This window comes from Ceratotherium simum, chromosome 16, assembly GCF_057802395.1.
Source record: "Ceratotherium simum simum isolate JZ-2026a chromosome 16, ASM5780239v1, whole genome shotgun sequence".
Taxonomy (NCBI): domain Eukaryota; kingdom Metazoa; phylum Chordata; class Mammalia; order Perissodactyla; family Rhinocerotidae; genus Ceratotherium; species Ceratotherium simum.
Window position 1 is genome coordinate 28738374 of NC_141915.1, and position 17565 is coordinate 28755938.

General features: G+C 35.2%; 1 protein-coding gene across 16 annotated transcripts in view; it reads left to right on the forward strand.

Moving 5' to 3' along the window:
- Positions 1-17565, forward strand: part of TRIM37 (tripartite motif containing 37) — a 187189-nt gene that overhangs the window by 85851 nt on the left and 83773 nt on the right. For all 16 annotated transcript variants that reach the window (XM_087440895.1, XM_087440894.1, XM_087440893.1 and 13 more), the window contains 5 exons: positions 2709-2785; positions 11508-11687; positions 15098-15212; positions 16111-16329; positions 17388-17524. In XM_087440895.1, coding sequence (XP_087297021.1) covers positions 2709-2785; positions 11508-11687; positions 15098-15212; positions 16111-16329; positions 17388-17524 — 728 coding nt within the window. The remainder of the gene's footprint in view (positions 1-2708; positions 2786-11507; positions 11688-15097; positions 15213-16110; positions 16330-17387; positions 17525-17565) is intronic.

Here is a 17565-nt window from a genome sequence, read left to right on the forward strand (position 1 = left end):
ATTCTTTTGGATATATACCCAGAACTAGTATTGCTGGATCATATGGTAATTCTATTTTTAATTTTTTGAGGAACCTCGATAGTGTTTTTCATGGTAGCTGTACCGTTTTTACATTCGCATCAGCAGTGCACAAGGGTTCCAATTTCTCCGTATCTTTGTCAATACTTGTTTTCTGTTTCTTTGATAGTAGCCATCCCTATGAGTATGAGGTAGTATTCATTGTGGTTTTGATTTGCACTTCCCTAGTGATTAGTGATGTTGAGCATCTTTTCATATGCTTTTTGGCTATTTGTATATCCTTTTTAGAGAAATGTGTATTCAAGTCCTTTGCCCATTTTTTAATTGGATTGTTTGTTGTTGTTGAGTTGTGGGAGTTCTTTCTATGTTCTGGATATTAGCCCCTTATTAGGTATATGATTTACACATATTTTCTCCCGTTCTTTTGGTTCCTTCTTGCTCTGCTGATTGTGTCCTTTGATGCACACAAGTTTTGAGTTTACTTGTAGTCCAATTTGTCTATTCTTGCTTTTGGTTTGATATCCAGAAAATTTTTGCCAAATGCAATATCATGAAGCTTTTCCTCTGTGTTTTCTTCTAAGAGTTTTATAGTTTTAGGATTAGGTTTATATCTTTGATCCATTTTGAGTTAATTTTTGTATATGGTGTGGGCTTCCAGCTTCATTCTTTTGCATGTGGGCATCCAGTGTGCTATGGCAATCAAAAATATGGTGCCTTGCTTTCTGAGAGATTTCTGGCTCTCCTCCACTTTAACTGGGCCTTCTTCCTTTGTCTCTATTATTTCTGTGCTGTTTATCTTTTATTTTACTCATAGCAGTTCTTTGCAGTCTTTGGACATGTCCTGAAAGGCCCTAAATATTCATTTTCAGTAGTTTATAGAGTGACTAGACTGAATTTACTTTTCAGAATTTTTTATATTAGGCCTCCTTGTACTCAGTTGGTATTATGTTGAGCAGCTCTTTCCAGTTTTAGCTGTAGTATTTGGCTCATGATACTTTTCAGTGGCTAACTCTTGGCCATTTTGTGATTTTCTGTTTTCTGGTCTATTAGATACCCCATTGCATCCCCTTTTTTCTACCACACAGTTGTTGATATCATGCAGGTCTTTGTGGTTGTAATTGGTATGTCTTTACCTGTTTGTATTTTGGGGATTGTGGAGACAACCTGTCATGTAATTTTGTTATAAATGTTGTTTGTGAGCTTTTGGTTTTGCTGTCCAGTTATCTTTTGTTTTATGTTTGGATTTGGAGAGTTGCAAAAACTGCTGCCATTGCTGCAGTCTTTCCACAATCCTCTGCCTATTGAAAAATCTGAAAAGCCAGTATTTTGTTATAGGTATGGCTGGCATGTAAATAAGAGTAGCAAATTTTGTCGCTTAAAATTATGATAAAAATTAAATAAAAAAGAAATTTCTCATATTATTAGTTGATAAAGATCTGGAGTGGAAAATGTTCGTTTCCTTTTATTTATTAATTGATTGATTTCACTCCAGGGAAATTCTTCTGGGAACATAATTCAAAAGAAGAACACAGCTATTTTAACAAGGATGTTGATTGATTTTTAAAATCAATGTAATTTGTGATATAATTTGTTTTCAATAAAATTCACCAATTTTGGCAAGTTTTGACAAATATATACAGTTGTATAATTATTACCACAGTCATGATTTGTATGATGCCCAAAAGTTATCTAATTTCCTTTTTCAGCTAATCCCTTCTTTCTCTTTTCCATGCCCCTCTGCAACCACTGATCTGCTTTTGTCAATATAGTTTTGCTTTTCATATTTCAGAATTTCAGAATTTCATATAATGGAATCATACAATATATGATCTTTTGTGTCTGACTGTTTTCACTTAACTGATGATTCATTTATTCATTAGTGTTTATTGAATGATTACCATGTCATATCCTGAAAGCTGCTTCAGGACCTTTTAGAGCAAAGTAGCGCAGAAATGTACTTGTACCTCTCTATAGTTATATCCCAATAGACACTAGAGATGAATAATAGGATCCCTGCTCTCAGCCCTCACAGTCTGATTGGGGAAACAGATGTTTATATATATTGTTAGAACAAACGTAATCCTTTAAAAAAGTAGACACATGAGCAAAATACTGGAGAAATACAGAGGGGAATATTTATCTCTGTAAAAATCTCTGTAATAGAAATTTAAACAACTTCTCAATCTCCAGACAGAATCTTATATGGAATCCTAACAAATAAAACACAGAAATTATATTTAGTTACTTTCAACATCAAGTGTTCAACCTTTTTCTATTTTACTCTTTTTTGGTCTTAAATATTATCTTAATTTTTTTTGTCTAATTCCTAGTGAAATTGAGTGTTTTTTGGTATTTTGGGGTTTTCATTTTTCTGGAGACTGATTTTTAAGAGTTCTGTATATGTTAAAACTCTTAACACTTTTCAAAGTTGTTCATATTTTCCTTCACTTGTATGCTTTAGTATTTTCATGGCTTTTTTTATGTACAGAAGTTTTAAATTGTTATAGACTCAAATCTCTTGGTCATTTTATTATTTTTCTTGCTGTTTTTAAGCTTAGAAGTACTTCCGAATCCAAATATCAGATATTAATCTGTGTGGTTTTTTTTTTTTTGAATCATCGTGGTTTGGTTTTTTTACATTTAAATTGATCTGGAGTTTGTATTTGAATAACATCTTTTTCTTTTTTAAGGATGGGAATGGAGTTGTTCGTGGTTACTACTTATCTGTGTTTCTGGAACTCTCAGCTGGCTTGCCTGAAACTTCCAAGTAAGTTATGCAATTAAATAACAAACTTTAGTGTGTGTTTACTTATATTCCTCCTAGCATTTTTATTAACTACTTTTGTTAATTACTAAGATGTATACTGGTATGGAATCCCTGGCATAGTATGGTGGGATAGACTGGCAGTTCTCAAGCTGTATGGCCTAAGGACTCTTTATACTCTTAAAATTTATTGGAAACTCCAGAGTTTTTCTTTATGTGTGTTATATCTATTGATATTTTCTCAATTAAAAATTAAAACAAAAATTTTATTCATTTTAAAATAATAGTAGACCTATTACATATTAATATAAATAGCATTTTCTTGAAAAATAACTTTTTGTAAAGCAAAATAATATTTGGTGAGAAAACTTGTATTATTTTGCATTTTTGGAACTCTCAATATATGCATTAAAAACAGACAACTGGATTCTCACATCTGTTATTATATTCAATTTGTTGCAGTTTTGGTTGAAGTGTATGTATAAAATCTGGCCTCACAGATTTTGAATATCATATGTAGTTGGGAAAAGTCTTTTTAATTCACATACCATAAAATTCACCTTATAGATAAGTGTACAGCTCAGTAGATTTTAGTATACTAACGTATATATTCACTGAGTTTCTACCACCATCACCAGTATCTAAATTCAGAACATTTTCATCACTCCACAAAGAAACTCTGTACCTGTTAGCAGTCACTTCCTATTCCCTTTCCCCCCAGTCTCTGGCAACCATTAATCTACCTTTTGTTAAGGAGGAACATTTTAAAGAGCGGTTTTAGAGTGTTGTGAATCTTCTTTGATATTACACTAAAATTGAACAAGTGGTTGTTTGTTAAATGTAATTTGTAATGTGGAATCTGGAACCATATCAGTGAATTTTATTTTACTCTATTACATTAAAATCTGTTGGTTTGGTATAAGATGTCTGCTTCCAACTATGATGGAGTAACGAGGGTAACCCTTTCTCCTGCAACAACCAAAAGGAAAAGAAAATGAAAACATTTTCTAAACTTTGAACATCAGGCAACAAATGAAAGCAACCCCTGAGAGACAAGCAACAGACAAATGAGCTCTATGATTGCCTCATCTTACAGCCGTGAGCGTTTTCAAGCTATAACACAGGGAGGGGGAACTGAGATAGAGTCTGGCAGACTCCTTGAGTTGAGGAGACAGTGCTGAGTGTCCAGGAAGACCAACACAGCTAGAGTGTATTGGACAGAATACCAGAAAGGAGAGAGCTGCACAGATAGAGAACTCCAGAGATCTGTAGAGGGTTCCCTTCAAGTATTAGCAGAGTACTGATCAGGGCATGTGTGTGAGGCAGCATCCTGAGGTTGGGGAAAGAACTATCTGAAAGGATTAGAGGGAATGGTGCCTGGTGCTCATACAGGGCCAGGAACTGTGTCTGTTTACCACTACAGTGGAGAAATTTATAATTCATGGGGCACTGGGTAGAGTAGTCAGGAAACTTTGCTAAGTAGTGGGGAGCAGTTAGTCGTAGACCAAACACTGCTCCAGAGCTGCCTAACAAGTAAAAGCAAGACCTGAAAGGATCAAATTGTTTCTAAGTAACTTAACTGCATTCCAGAGCAAAGCTCAAGAAAATTTAAAGATTTTATTTATTCAGTTTTTTTCCCCCCAAAGCCCCAGTAGATAGTTGTATGTCATAGGTTCACATCCTTCTAGTTGCTGTACGTGGGCCTCGGCCTCGCGTTGGACGGAGAAGTGGTGCCTCGGGGCGCTCCCGGGATCCGAACCCGGGCCGCCAGCATCAGAGCGCGCGCACTTAACCGCTAAGCCACGGAGCCGGCCCTCAAGAAAATTTATAAGATCACAAAAATATCCAGCCCCCCACAAAGTAAAATTTACAATATCTGGTGTTCAATCAAAGATTAATTGACATGCAAAGAGGCAGGAAGATATAACCAATAATGAGGAGAATACTCAATCAATCAAAATTGAGCAAGAACTGTTTTTCTTTACGTGGGTTATATCTATTGATATTTTCTGAATTAGAAATTAAATCAGAAAAATTCTTAAGATTTTATTAATTCACTTAAAAATAATAAACCTATTGCATATTAACATAACATTTTCACGAATAATAAATTTTTCTAAAGAAAAATAGTATTTGATGAGAAAACTTGTATTGTTTTGCATTTTTGGAAATCTCTGAATGTATGGCTTAAAAAAAGACGACTGGATTCTCATGTGAGAATCAGGAGAGAAGGACATTTTTAAGACTGTTATTATAACTCATATTTGTCCAGAAGTTAAGTAGAGATATGGAAGATGTAAGAGACTCAAATTGAGCTTGTTGAAAATGAACTATATTTGAGATGAAAAATACACTGAATGACATGAATGATAGACTAGATATCGCAAAAGAAAAGATTAATGAACTTGAAGACATGGAAGTAGAAAACTATTCAAAATGAAACGTAAAAAATGAATTCCAAAACAGTAGAACAACTTGAAGCAGCTTAATGTACATACAGATAACTGGAGTCCTCAAAGGGGAAGATGGGAAGAAAAAATAAAGAAATAATAGTGAGAACTTTTCCAACTTGATGAAAACTTGAAACCCACAGATCCAGGAAGCTCGGTGAACTACAAGCACATGAAACATGAAGAAAGCACCAAAGCACATCATAATCAAATTGTTCAAAACCGGTGATAAACAGAAACCTTGAAGCTGTCAGTGAAAAAAAAGATGTTACATAGAGACACAAAGATAAGGATGAAATCAGATTTCTCACTGGAAACAATATAAATGAAATGATAACAGAGTAACATCTTAAAAGGACTGAAAGAAAAAACTATCAACCTAGGATTCTGTATCCAGCAAAAATATCTCTTAAAAAAATAAAACGGGGGCTGGCCCGGTGGCGCAAGCAGTTGGGTGTGCGCGCTCTGCTGCGGCGGCCCGGGGTTTGCCGGTTCAGATCCTGGGCGCTCACCAGTGCACCGCTTGTCGGGCCATGCTGCAGTGGCGTCCCATATAGAGTGGAGGAGGATGGGCACAGATGTTAGTCCTGGGCCAGTCTTCCTCAGCAAAAAGAGGAGGATTGGTAGCAGGTGTTAGCTCAGGGCTAATCTTTCTCACCAAAAAAAAAAAAAAATACTTTACTGCTAAAAAATGCTAACCATCATATGAGTCTTCAGCAAGTTGTAATCTTTTTGCTGGTGGAGGGTCTTGTACAAAATGCAGTATCTGTGAAGCACAGTAAGGCGAAGTGCAGTATAAAGAGGTATGCCTGTATTTGTAATAGCCAAATCGAATCAACCCTAATTTCTATCAATAGGTGAATGGATAAACAAATTTTGGTATGTCCATACAATGGAATATCGCTCAGCAGTAAAAAGTAATGAACTCTTGATAAATGTATCAACATGAATGACTTCTAAATTAATTATTCTTAGTGAAAGAAACCAGACAAAAAAGAGCACCACTTAGATAAAACTCCAGAAAAATGAAGACTAATCTGTAGTTTAGACAGAATGCAGGTGTGTGGTTGCTTGAATGGGAGGAGAGGTAGGGCTAGAGTTTGGTGGAGGGAGAAGGTAAGAGGGAGGGATTACAAAAGGTAGAGGAAACTTAGGGAGATGATGGATATGTTTAGTATCTTGATTGTGGTAATGGTGATGGTTGCATAGATATATACATATGTCAAAACTTAACAAATTGTACACTTCAAATATGTGCAGCTTTATTTCAGTTATACTTCATTAAAACTGTTTACTCAAAAAACAAACAACAAAAACTCCATTTGTCTGTTTTGTGCTTTGAATGGATCTTTTATTCATGGATTTTGTAACACACACTAATCATTTGGAAAATAATGGTTTACTATACATGCAGTTGATACATTTCATTATGAAATATCAAATAATCACATTGGTATTACCATTTTTATGAGGAAAGTCTTGAAGTGTTGGCAAGTTTTTAAGCTCATATGGTGCATAGAAATTTTTCAGAATTATGATTTTTTACTTGAATGCTTATGTTTGTTTTATCATTGACAACAAATGACATTTCTTTGCCTTAGTTGTTTTGGTCCAGAAATTGTCTGCCAGATCTGAATTGTCTACCCCTTATGAAAGTGTGTGGCAGTGAATAATATAATGACCACTAGTATATTTAAACTACCATTGCTTTTGCACCATTAGTGCAAATGTCAACACAGTGAAAAAGGGAAATAACGTTTAGTGTTATTATGAAAATGGTTTTGACTTTTTGGATCTCTGAAAGGATCGTAGGGACTGACCCCCAGGGTCACACAGCCTACACTTGAACAACCTCTGGCATAGACTAACCTTAATGCAGAATGTGCTTGTCATCACTGGTGAGTCATACTATGAATAAGGCTAATAATGTGGAAATGTTTCTGGCCTTTGAATGTAAGTATGATTTAGGCATAGCTCTGCTCCAAATCTGTATGATCTGTAACAGCGGACTCACCTGTTTGTTAAAACAGCTAACACCTACTGAATATGTACTTGGTGCCGTGCACTATGCTTTCCATAACTCATTTTGCTTTACTACCACCTTGTGAGCTGTAGGTTCTATTATTACTCCCATTTCACAGATGGGAATACAATGACTTAGTTATTAAGTTATTCACTCAAGTTCAGCATTGTTTAAATAGCAATCTGTTTAACACATATTTTTCAGTCTCTGTATTCTTTGTTTTTAACCGCCAAGCTCTGTTTGATACCCTGATATCAGCCTTTGTGGTTGGAAGGTGGTTGATCTTGGGCAGAATTATAAGAAGTTTCAGTGATTATAGGATTTTGTTCATGTTCCTGTTACTACCATTAATCTTGGACCTCTCTTTTTCTCTTGATTAGTCTGTTTCCTGATCTACCTCTGTTTCTTGCCTTGTGAAGATTCTCCTTCCTCTTTTACTGATATGTAGATTTTGTGATATTTCTGTTGCCTTTGGTGCTGGTTTCATCTCGGTGCTTTTATTGTTGACCATATACACTTCAGGAACTTAAAGTTCACATTGTCTTACAAACAGTAATAGCATCAGTGATAATGAGATATTATCATTGAGAATACTGAGGTTGAAGAAGATTAGAATTTGTATATTTATAAAAAAAAATTGTGTATTTGTTAGATATTATCTAAATACCTTAATGAGACTGTTCTATTCTGATAAAAACAAACGTCTTATCAGCTGTTAACTCTCTCAATACCTCAGTAAGCCTAGAGAAGAGTTTTGAATACTTTTTCATTAAATATTGAAATGTTATTCGGTTATGGAATTCAGAGTGTAACAGTGAAGTAGTTTAACTGCCAAACTATGGAATAAAAACTTAAGTCATTGTGTCATTATCTAATAGATTTTAGTATCACTTGGGACCCTGCAGAAGTACTTTCATAATTTCACTATGTTTAAATATCTCCATAAAGGTGTATGTCAGCATACACATATGTGTAGGCTTTCGGAGGAAATTTGCATGAGTACCATCCTGGAATTGACTCTTAACAGTGTTTGCCGAGTGACTTTTGTTTTAGAGATGAGAATTTCTTTGAGTTCCTTAAGGAAAGAGTAGAACTTTCCCTGGAGGAGTGATTATAATGAGACTAAAATTTTTAAGTTAACAGTTGTTAAATTTATTCAGACTTTCATTTTGACAGAAGAAAAGAAGTTGAAATATTCAAATTTAAGATTTTAGTTTTATGTAAGATTGGGGTTGAGATGCTATGTAAATAATTTAACTTGGATTAATTGCCATATTTATTAGAAACATAGGTCTATGCCTGTCATGATTTTAAAGAACTAATGCAGATAAAAAGAATGATTTTTTTTCAAACATTAGGTGCTTTTTCTTACAAAAGAACTGCTTTTTCGAAAACTGTTTTATGTTGATTTTAAACTTTTACCTGTCTTGATCCTGGATGTATTTGACCATCTACAGTAATGTGTTTCTCCCCAGATTTTCACTATTCCTGATTGTTTCTCTGTGAGCTTTGAGTTTTTCACTGTTCATTTTTAAAATAGAAGTAAAAACTTTATTTTTTGAGGTGAAATTCATATAATATGTAATTAACCATTTTTAAATATACAGTTCAATGGAACTTAGTGCATTTACAGTGTTGTGCAACCACCACCTCTCTCTAGTTTCAGAGTATTTTCATCACCCCAGAACCCATTAAATAAACACTCCCCATCCCTTGCCCCATTCCTAGGCAACTACTACTCTGCTTTCTCTCTCTGTGTATTTATTTGCCTATTCTGGATATTTCGTATAAAAGGCCATATGATATGGGACCTTTTGTATTTGGCTTCTATTCACTAAGCGTAGTGTTTTCAAGGTTCACCCATGTTGAAGCATATGTCAGAACTTCATTCCTTTGCATGACTCAATATCACATCGTCTGTGTAGAACTCAATTTGTTTATCCATTCATCTGTTGATGGACATTTGGATTGTTTCCACCTGTTGGCCATTATGAATAATCCTTCTGTAAATATTGATGTACAAGTTTCTGTATGGACATATGTTTTAATTTCTTTTGAATATATACTTAGTTGTGGAATTGCTGGGTTATATGGTAATTCTATGTTTAATATTTTAAGGAACTGCCAAACTGTTTTCCACAATGGCTGCACCATTCTATATTCCTACCAGCAATGTACAAGAGTTCATATTTCTCCACATCCTCACCAGCACTTAATTATTTTCCATTTTTAAGTATATTTTGTAGCCATCCTAGTGCTTATGAAGTGGTATCTCCTTGTGGTTTTTTTTTTTTTTTTTTAAAGATTTTATTTATTTATTTTTTCCCCCCAAAGCCCCAGTAGATAGTTGTGTGTCATAGCTGCACATCCTTCTAGTTGCTGTATGTGGGACGCGGCCTCAGCATGGCCAGAGAAGCAGCACGTCGGTGCGAGCCCGGGATCCGAACCCGGGTCGCCAGCAGTGGAGCGCGCTCACTTAACCACCAAGCCACGGGGCCGGCCCTCCTTGTGGTTTTGAATTGCATTTCCTTAATGACCGGTGAAGTTGTACATCTTTTCTTGTGCTTATTGGCCATTTGTATATCTTCTTTGGAGAAATGTCTATTCAAGTCCATTTCCTATTTTTAAATTGGGTCGCTTGTCTTTTTGTTGTTGAGTTATAAGAATTCATTATATATTTTGTATACTAAACCATTGTCAGATACATGGTTTGACAATAGTTTCTCTCATTCTGTAGGTATTTTTACTTTCTTGATAATGTCCTTTTATGCTCAGAAGTTTAAAATTTTTATGAAGTCCAAATTATCTGTTTTTTCTTTTGTTGCTCATATGTTGGAGTCAGATCTACGAATCCCTTGCCAAATTTGAATTTATGAAGATTTACCCCTACGTTTTCTTTTTTTTTTTTAAAAGATTCCAGAATTTTTTTTTTTTTAATTTTATTTATTTATTTTTTTCCCCCAAAGCCCCAGTAGATAGTTGTATGTCATAGCTGCACATCCTTCTAGTTGCTGTATGTGGGACACAGCTTCAGCATGGCTGGAGAAGCGGTGCGTCGGTGCACGCCCGGGATCCGAACCTGGGCCGCCAGCAGCGGAGCGCACGTGCTTAACCGCTAAGCCACGGGGCCGGCCACGCCTATGTTTTCTAAGAGCTTTAAAGCTTTAGCCATTACATTTAGGTCCATTTTGAGTTTATTTTTGTATATGAAGCTAGACAGGGGTACAACTTCATTCTTTTGTATGTAGCTTTCCAATTTTCTCAGCACCATTTATTGAGACTTTTCTTTCCCTATTGAATGATCCTGGCACCCTTGTCAAAAATTAATTGTGCATAGATATTTAGGTTTATTTCTGGACATTTAATAGCACCCTTTGTACTGCAGAGCTGGTTTCATTACTTCCATAAAATCTAGGCAGACAAAATGTCACAGCTTTTGCATTGGTTAGTTCTTTGTGCCATCAATCTGGATAATGTACTATGAGAGATACTAATATAAAAATCATTTAACAGTACTTAAAGAAATACATCTGATATTTGTAAGTAAAGAGCTATAATTTTTTCTTTTGCCTTTGCCACCAGAAATAGCAGGTTGAACTATTGTGTTTTTGTTTTAAAAAATTATCTCCATCAAAAAAGAGAAGCTTTATGGCTACTATTGAGTGTTCCTTCTGATTATTTTTATTTCTTCACTTTTCTTTCTTGTAATAACAATGCTTTCTTAGTAAAAATGAGTTTGAAGACTTGAAAGTTTTCTACTGTGTAAGATATAGAAATCTGAATATATTGGCTTTCCCAATGTATACTTATTTTGTGTTAGAAAATTTTATAGGCCTGAATTTCTGAATACACAGTTAATTTATTATTACTTGAATTAGAAAAATACAGTAGAGTATTTCAAAATTTGTTATTTATTTTAAAATTGCATGGTGATAAACCTCAAAGGAAATGGCAGAATATTTATATGTGAGGAAATACAGGTAATGAATATATGGAAAAATACATAGTGTTGCTAAAACAAAAGTAACTTTGAAAGTACTATTTTATACAGACTTTATTTTTTGACGTGGTGTTTTATACTACTATTGTATTGCAATACTGCTGTCTTTATAAATGATACAATCCTGTCTGAAAGAAATGTAACTATTAATAAGTTTGTTCTCAGATAATTACCTAATGACCTTAATGTTTTGATGAGTCTTTTATTCTTGCTTTGCTAACTGTATATTAATAGTCTGTTTTTCAATTTTAGATATGAATATCGTGTAGAGATGGTTCATCAGTCCTGCAATGATCCTACCAAAAATATCATTCGAGAATTTGCATCTGACTTTGAAGTTGGAGAATGCTGGGGTTATAATAGATTTTTTCGTTTGGACTTACTTGCGAATGAAGGATACTTGAATAGACAAAATGATACAGTGATTTTAAGGTAATAGGTAACATTTGATGTTGTAGCTTTTATCATGGGGGAATAATGCCATCAGAACTTTATTTTTAAAGTCTATTCATTTAACAAAAATGAGTATTGAAATTCTTACTAACTATAACCTTACCGTGTTTTTAACCATTTCATTTCAGGAGTCCTTTGTAGTCAGTAAATAATACGTTAGTCGAAATGTGCTTGACATCTAGTTAGTAATTCCATAAAAAGGAAACTACTACTTTCAATAAATGTAGTAATGTCCCATTAATCCAATTGAACTTCTAGCAGCCTCACTATTTGGAAATTGAAGACTAGTGAGGGATCAAGTGCTTATTTTTTTCACTTGATTTTGTATTTAGATTTGGGTGACTGGTTTTACGAGCTTAATTTCACTAAAAGATTTTTCAGTTTTTTTTCTAGATAACAGCAAATTAAAAGTTAGAGAATAGAGATGAAAATTGGTTAAAGTAAACTAAGTGATAGTAGTTGGTGTGTTATTTGCAAGAAAGGACAGAACATAAACTGACTATAAAACCATTACAGCCCCATTTAGTGTTGAGGTAATCTTTACAAGTCAGAAGTTTGGGGGTATCGATAACATGATGTTTTAATTTGATGATCAAAATGAGAACTTAAAAAAGATAGATTCCTGTGTGTGTGTGTGTGCGTGTATATATATATATATTTTTGTGTGTGTGTGTGTGAGGAAGATCAGCCCTGAGCTAACATCCATGCCAATCCTTCTCTTTTTTGCTGAGGAAGACTGGCCCTGAGCTAACATCCATCTCCAATCCTCCTCCTTTTTTTTCCCCAAAGCCCCAGCAGATAGTTGTATGTCATAGTTGCACGTCTTTCTAGTTCCTGCATGTGGGACGCGGCCTCAGCATGGCCCGAGAAGCAGTTCGTCAATGCACGCTCGGGATCCGAACCCGGGCTGCCAGTAGTGGAGCTCGGGCACTTAACAGCTAAGCCACGGGGCCGGCCCCAAATATATTTTGAACTGAGAGGTTTCAGAGTGTTTAATGGTTTGGAAAGTTTCCACGAAAACCATTTTGAAAGATTTTTCCCTTGGAATTGATTTGATATGCTCTTAGGTTTTACTTATTCTGAGCTCTTTGTTGTTGAGCAGGCTGGAGGAGTTGTTAATATATCAACCTTTACTATTGTGTGTTCTTTTTAACTTTTCTGAGAGAATAAAGAGGAGAAAAAAGATTATTGCATTTTCAATATAGAAAAAAATCCATGTTTTTATCATCTTTTCTTTTGGGGGATTATTTTAGTTCCTTTTATAACCTTTCATGTTTTTGTATTTTTTTTAAATTATTCACCAAAAGAAATAATTTGTTGCTATTTCACACTTTAACCATAGAGAGGATTGCAAAATTACTCAAACGTCAATTTTACCAGCCTACAAAAGAGCCACTTTTTATATCCTTATTTCTCTTCTTATTGGAGTCACAATAATGGTAAATCTTTCTGGTGGCAGTCTTCATGAGAGAGTTTCCTTTTTTTAATGCCCAACCTCTAGTTCTTTATTTAGGCCATCCATGTTTATAACAAAACGTTTACTTAGAGGCTTGAATATTAGTACAAGAACAGATTCCAGTTGTGATGTTTAATTACTGATATTCAGCAACATTTACTGAGTCTGTGCCTGATACTGGGCTAATAACAAGAAAGAATAAGACATGGTTTTTGTCTTCAGGAAACTCAAGATGAAAAGAGCAGATAAAAACAGAATGTATTATTCTACAAGATAGTGCTGTAATAGCAGTATACATAAATTGCTGTGGGGTTCATGGAGAGGGGGCTTTTAATTACTTAAAGTATGTAATGAGAGAGTGCTCATAATTTAAACCTCAGTTCAAGATTCTGATGGAATTTTATACGTACTTGTTAGAAAGTTATTTAAGGCTTTTCTGTCACTATATATGAATAAATATATTTTATTCTTCTTTCATTAAAAGAGAAAGTTAAGGAATTTTAGCTGCTGCTTGCTTTTGTTTTAATGGCACAAATACTAAAAATAATGTGCCGGGTTGACCACAATTTCCTTAGTAATTCAAAGATGATAATACTCCTTAGAAAGTCCTACTGTCTTACCAATGTATACTGTCTGGGCAGTATCCACTTAGAATGGGGGTTGAGTGAATCATCTCTACCCTCTGATGCATGAGTATCCTTGATTAAAAGTAGTTATCTGCTGCAGATAACTATTAAGATGGTCAGTAGATTCCTACACTAGCTGTAAAATCCTGAAAATAATGGAATGGTAGTTAACATAAGGGTGGCAAGACTAGAAGGAGGATTTATAGGCTTCCAAATTAGTCTTGCCTCTTGTGACTCTTCTTTTTTTCAGAAGTGTCTTTACACATCACTGTAATTTTTTTTCACAGTAAAGGGAGTCATGTTCAGCTATCCTAACAAAGGTAGAGGTCTTTTTGCTTTAATAAGTATTGGTTTGTGCCGGCCTGGTGGCATAGCAGTTAAGTGCGCGCACTCCGCTGCTGGCAGCCCGGGTTCGGATCCTGGGCGCACCAGTGCACCACTTGTCACACCATGCTGTGGCGGCGTCCCATATAAAGTAGAGGAAGATGGGCACAGATGTTAGCCCAGGGCCAGTCTTCCTCAGCAAAAAGAAGAGGATTGGCGTGGATGTTAGCTCAGGGCTGATCTTCCTCACACACACAAAAAAGTATTGGTTTCTTAAAAGTACAGGTAACTGAATAGATTAAGATCCTATCATTTATCTGTTAATAAGCTTTAACATAGCTACTTATTTTTTTCCTAACCCTAGCTGAAATATGCCATATTGTGATATGAGTTTTGATTTTAAGCTGCTATCTTGAGAGGCTGGGAATATAGGTTATTTATAGCATGTAACTCTTTAGGGGACGGTAAAGCAGTTCTGGGTAGTTGACCCTCTAAGCGTTTTTTTTTTTTACTGAGGAGCAGGAAATATGGGACTGTGAGATGGAGAAGGGGAAGAAAAAGAGCAGTGCCTAAAACAATCTTTGCCTATGTTGTAGGGTCCGACCCAGGCAAGACAGGGGAAGTAAAGGGTTAGTTTCCTCACTTCCTGCATGATATGGTCCTCTTCTTCCCAACTCATGATCAACATTGTATTTGAGCTAGATTCTTATAGTAAATATCCTGTAGTAGGTCAGTTTGGGAGTTTAACCATGATGTATAATGTTATTTCTTTAGAAAAGTACAGTTTGAGTTTAGACAACTGATTTACAGATTACTTTTTGGAACTGTATGTCGTAATTTGTAGATTATGTATTTAAATGGCAAATGCCAGCAGCTCTGAGTTCATTTTGAATTTTGGCCTTATAACGTAATCAAATAAACTTAAAATTGTAGAACTTATTATACTGTATGGATTATGTTTCATGTGCAGCTATTCTTTTAAGGTTTCAGGTTCGTTCACCAACTTTCTTTCAAAAATGCCGGGACCAGCATTGGTATATTACTCAGTTGGAAGCTGCACAGACTAGCTATATTCAGCAAATAAATAATCTTAAAGAGGTAAGCAAAAAACATATGTTTTGGGTTTAGTGTTTCATTTGCCTGTAGTATTTGTAATTAGATTTTGGATATTTATTGCTGTTTATAATTTTGTAGAAAAATCCAGTTATCTTATTCTCCCTCCTTACCACCTTTGAGCCTCTAATTCTGCACTGTCCAGTTCAGTAGGCACTACCCACATATGGTGGTGTAAACTTAAAATTCAGTTCCTTAGTTGTGCTAGCCACATTTCAAGTGCTTGTATTGGGCATTATGTGTATAGAACCTTTCCATCATCACATAAAATTGTATTGGATAGGGCTGCTCTAGTTTGAGGTAAACTCTTTGTGTTTCTCTCAGTGACTTGGGTATTTCTATTCCCCATGCTGTCTTGCATTTAGAGGATTCTAAGCTATAGAAAAATTGAAAGTTGCCCCATCTTGAATTTTCACTATTGTTGAATTGAGTGCTGGGGAGGATCAGTTAATTTTTATTTTACGATGGTAAACTAAATTATGTAAGGAAAGTTTCTTGCTGCCAATGGAAATTGGGATGGGGTGGGAGGTTTGAAGTGTTGACACTAGTTAATAGATGAGGGAGGAAAATATGAATAAATATATACTTTTGGAGATTTTTATGTTAAGTGTACTATTTAAAACTGCCTGAATTTACTATGCAGGTTGCTAAGTGTATGTGTATCTTGGGCAGGATATGAGAAGAAGGAGGAGAATGAATTGGGCAGTTTGTCTCTATCATAGATTTTTCCATAAGCAAAAGGCAGGAGTGGAGGTGAGAGAGATGGTTCAAGAAATGGTTTTAGGAACATCTGGATATATTTTTTTACTTGAAATATTTTTTACTATACTACTGAAGCACTGCTTATGACTCATGTTTATTTGTGCTGTTCTTGTTTTAAAAGAGACTTACTATTGAGTTGTCTCGAACTCAGAAATCAAGAGATTTGTCACCACCAGATAATCATCTTAGCCCCCAAAATGATGACACTCCTGAGACACGAGCTAAAAAGTCTGGGTCATGCGTTGACATGCTTCGACAGGATGGTCCTACTACAGCTTCTATAAGAGAGGCCAAAGAGGATGAAGAAGATGAAGAGAAGATTCAGAACGAAGATTATCATGTAATAGAGGTTTAGATTCATTTTGTGTTTGAAAAGAGAAATGATGAGATCATGATTTCCAACATATGATGTAGGGGAGTGAGTGTGCTGAAAATTTTGTCCATTTATTTTTATGATCAAGGTATGCCCTTCTGTAAATGTTAATGTTTATAAGTCAGAAGTTATGGAATCAAAGTGTTTCAAGTTTCTAAAAATTAATTTATTGTGGGAAACAAACGATGATACACATTCTATAAACTATGTAAATTGTGGGTTTTAAAAATGTGTCCTATTTTCATTCACCAAAACTAAGTACCTTATCATTGCATACTTAGGTAGAATGACTTAAGATTTGGGAGATAGCCAGGTTTTGTCCTAGCTAAACAACAACCAGAATGAGAATTTAGAATTCAAGAAGTGGTTGTTATTGTTTAAAGTAAGACAGGGATGCAGAGACAAGCTTTTTTTTTGTTGTACTTGTTATTTTTAAGATGGGAGACTTCCGGTATGTGTTAAAATGAGGGAACCAGTGGGAAAAGAGATTCAAGATAAGGTTAAGGTATTGACAAAACAGATTATTTAAGGAGATAATAAGGGTTTGAATGGAGCACTCAGGTGAAGCAGTTAACCTTTGATAGGATGGATGAAATGAAGGGTAGAGTTTGCAGGTAGAGCAGCTGAAAGTTGAGGAGATTTATGCTTAATAGCCAGTATATTTTTCTGTGCAGATAGGTGACAGGGTTTTATATTGACCTTGAGGGTAACAGAGGTTAGGTAGGACTTGAGGAGTGATGGTTTGACATGTTACTCTGTGAGGAGCCTTAGTGGAAGCTGACATGGAATACATGAAGCATTTCCAGTCACATTGAGAGCCCAGCTGAAATTGGCAGCAATACATTATTAATGGTACCAGGTAATGTGGTTGTATGATTTTCTCTGCAGAGCTCAGCAGCCTAGGCACAGGAGCAGAGAATTCTGGTGATTTCATTATTCTTTGGTGCCTGGTCTGTGGGCTAGATGGGATGATCAACTGAGTAAAACATTTGAGATAGAAATCTTGTTTCTTTACCTTGATCTAGCATGAGCTTTCAGATGGAGATCTGGATCTGGATCTTGTTGGTGAAGACGAAATAAATCACCTCGATGGCAGCAGTTCCTCTGCCAGTTCCACAGCAACGAGTAACACGGAAGAAAATGACATTGATGAGGAAACTATGTGAGTGTCTCACAATAACTACCACTATAAATCATCTAAGT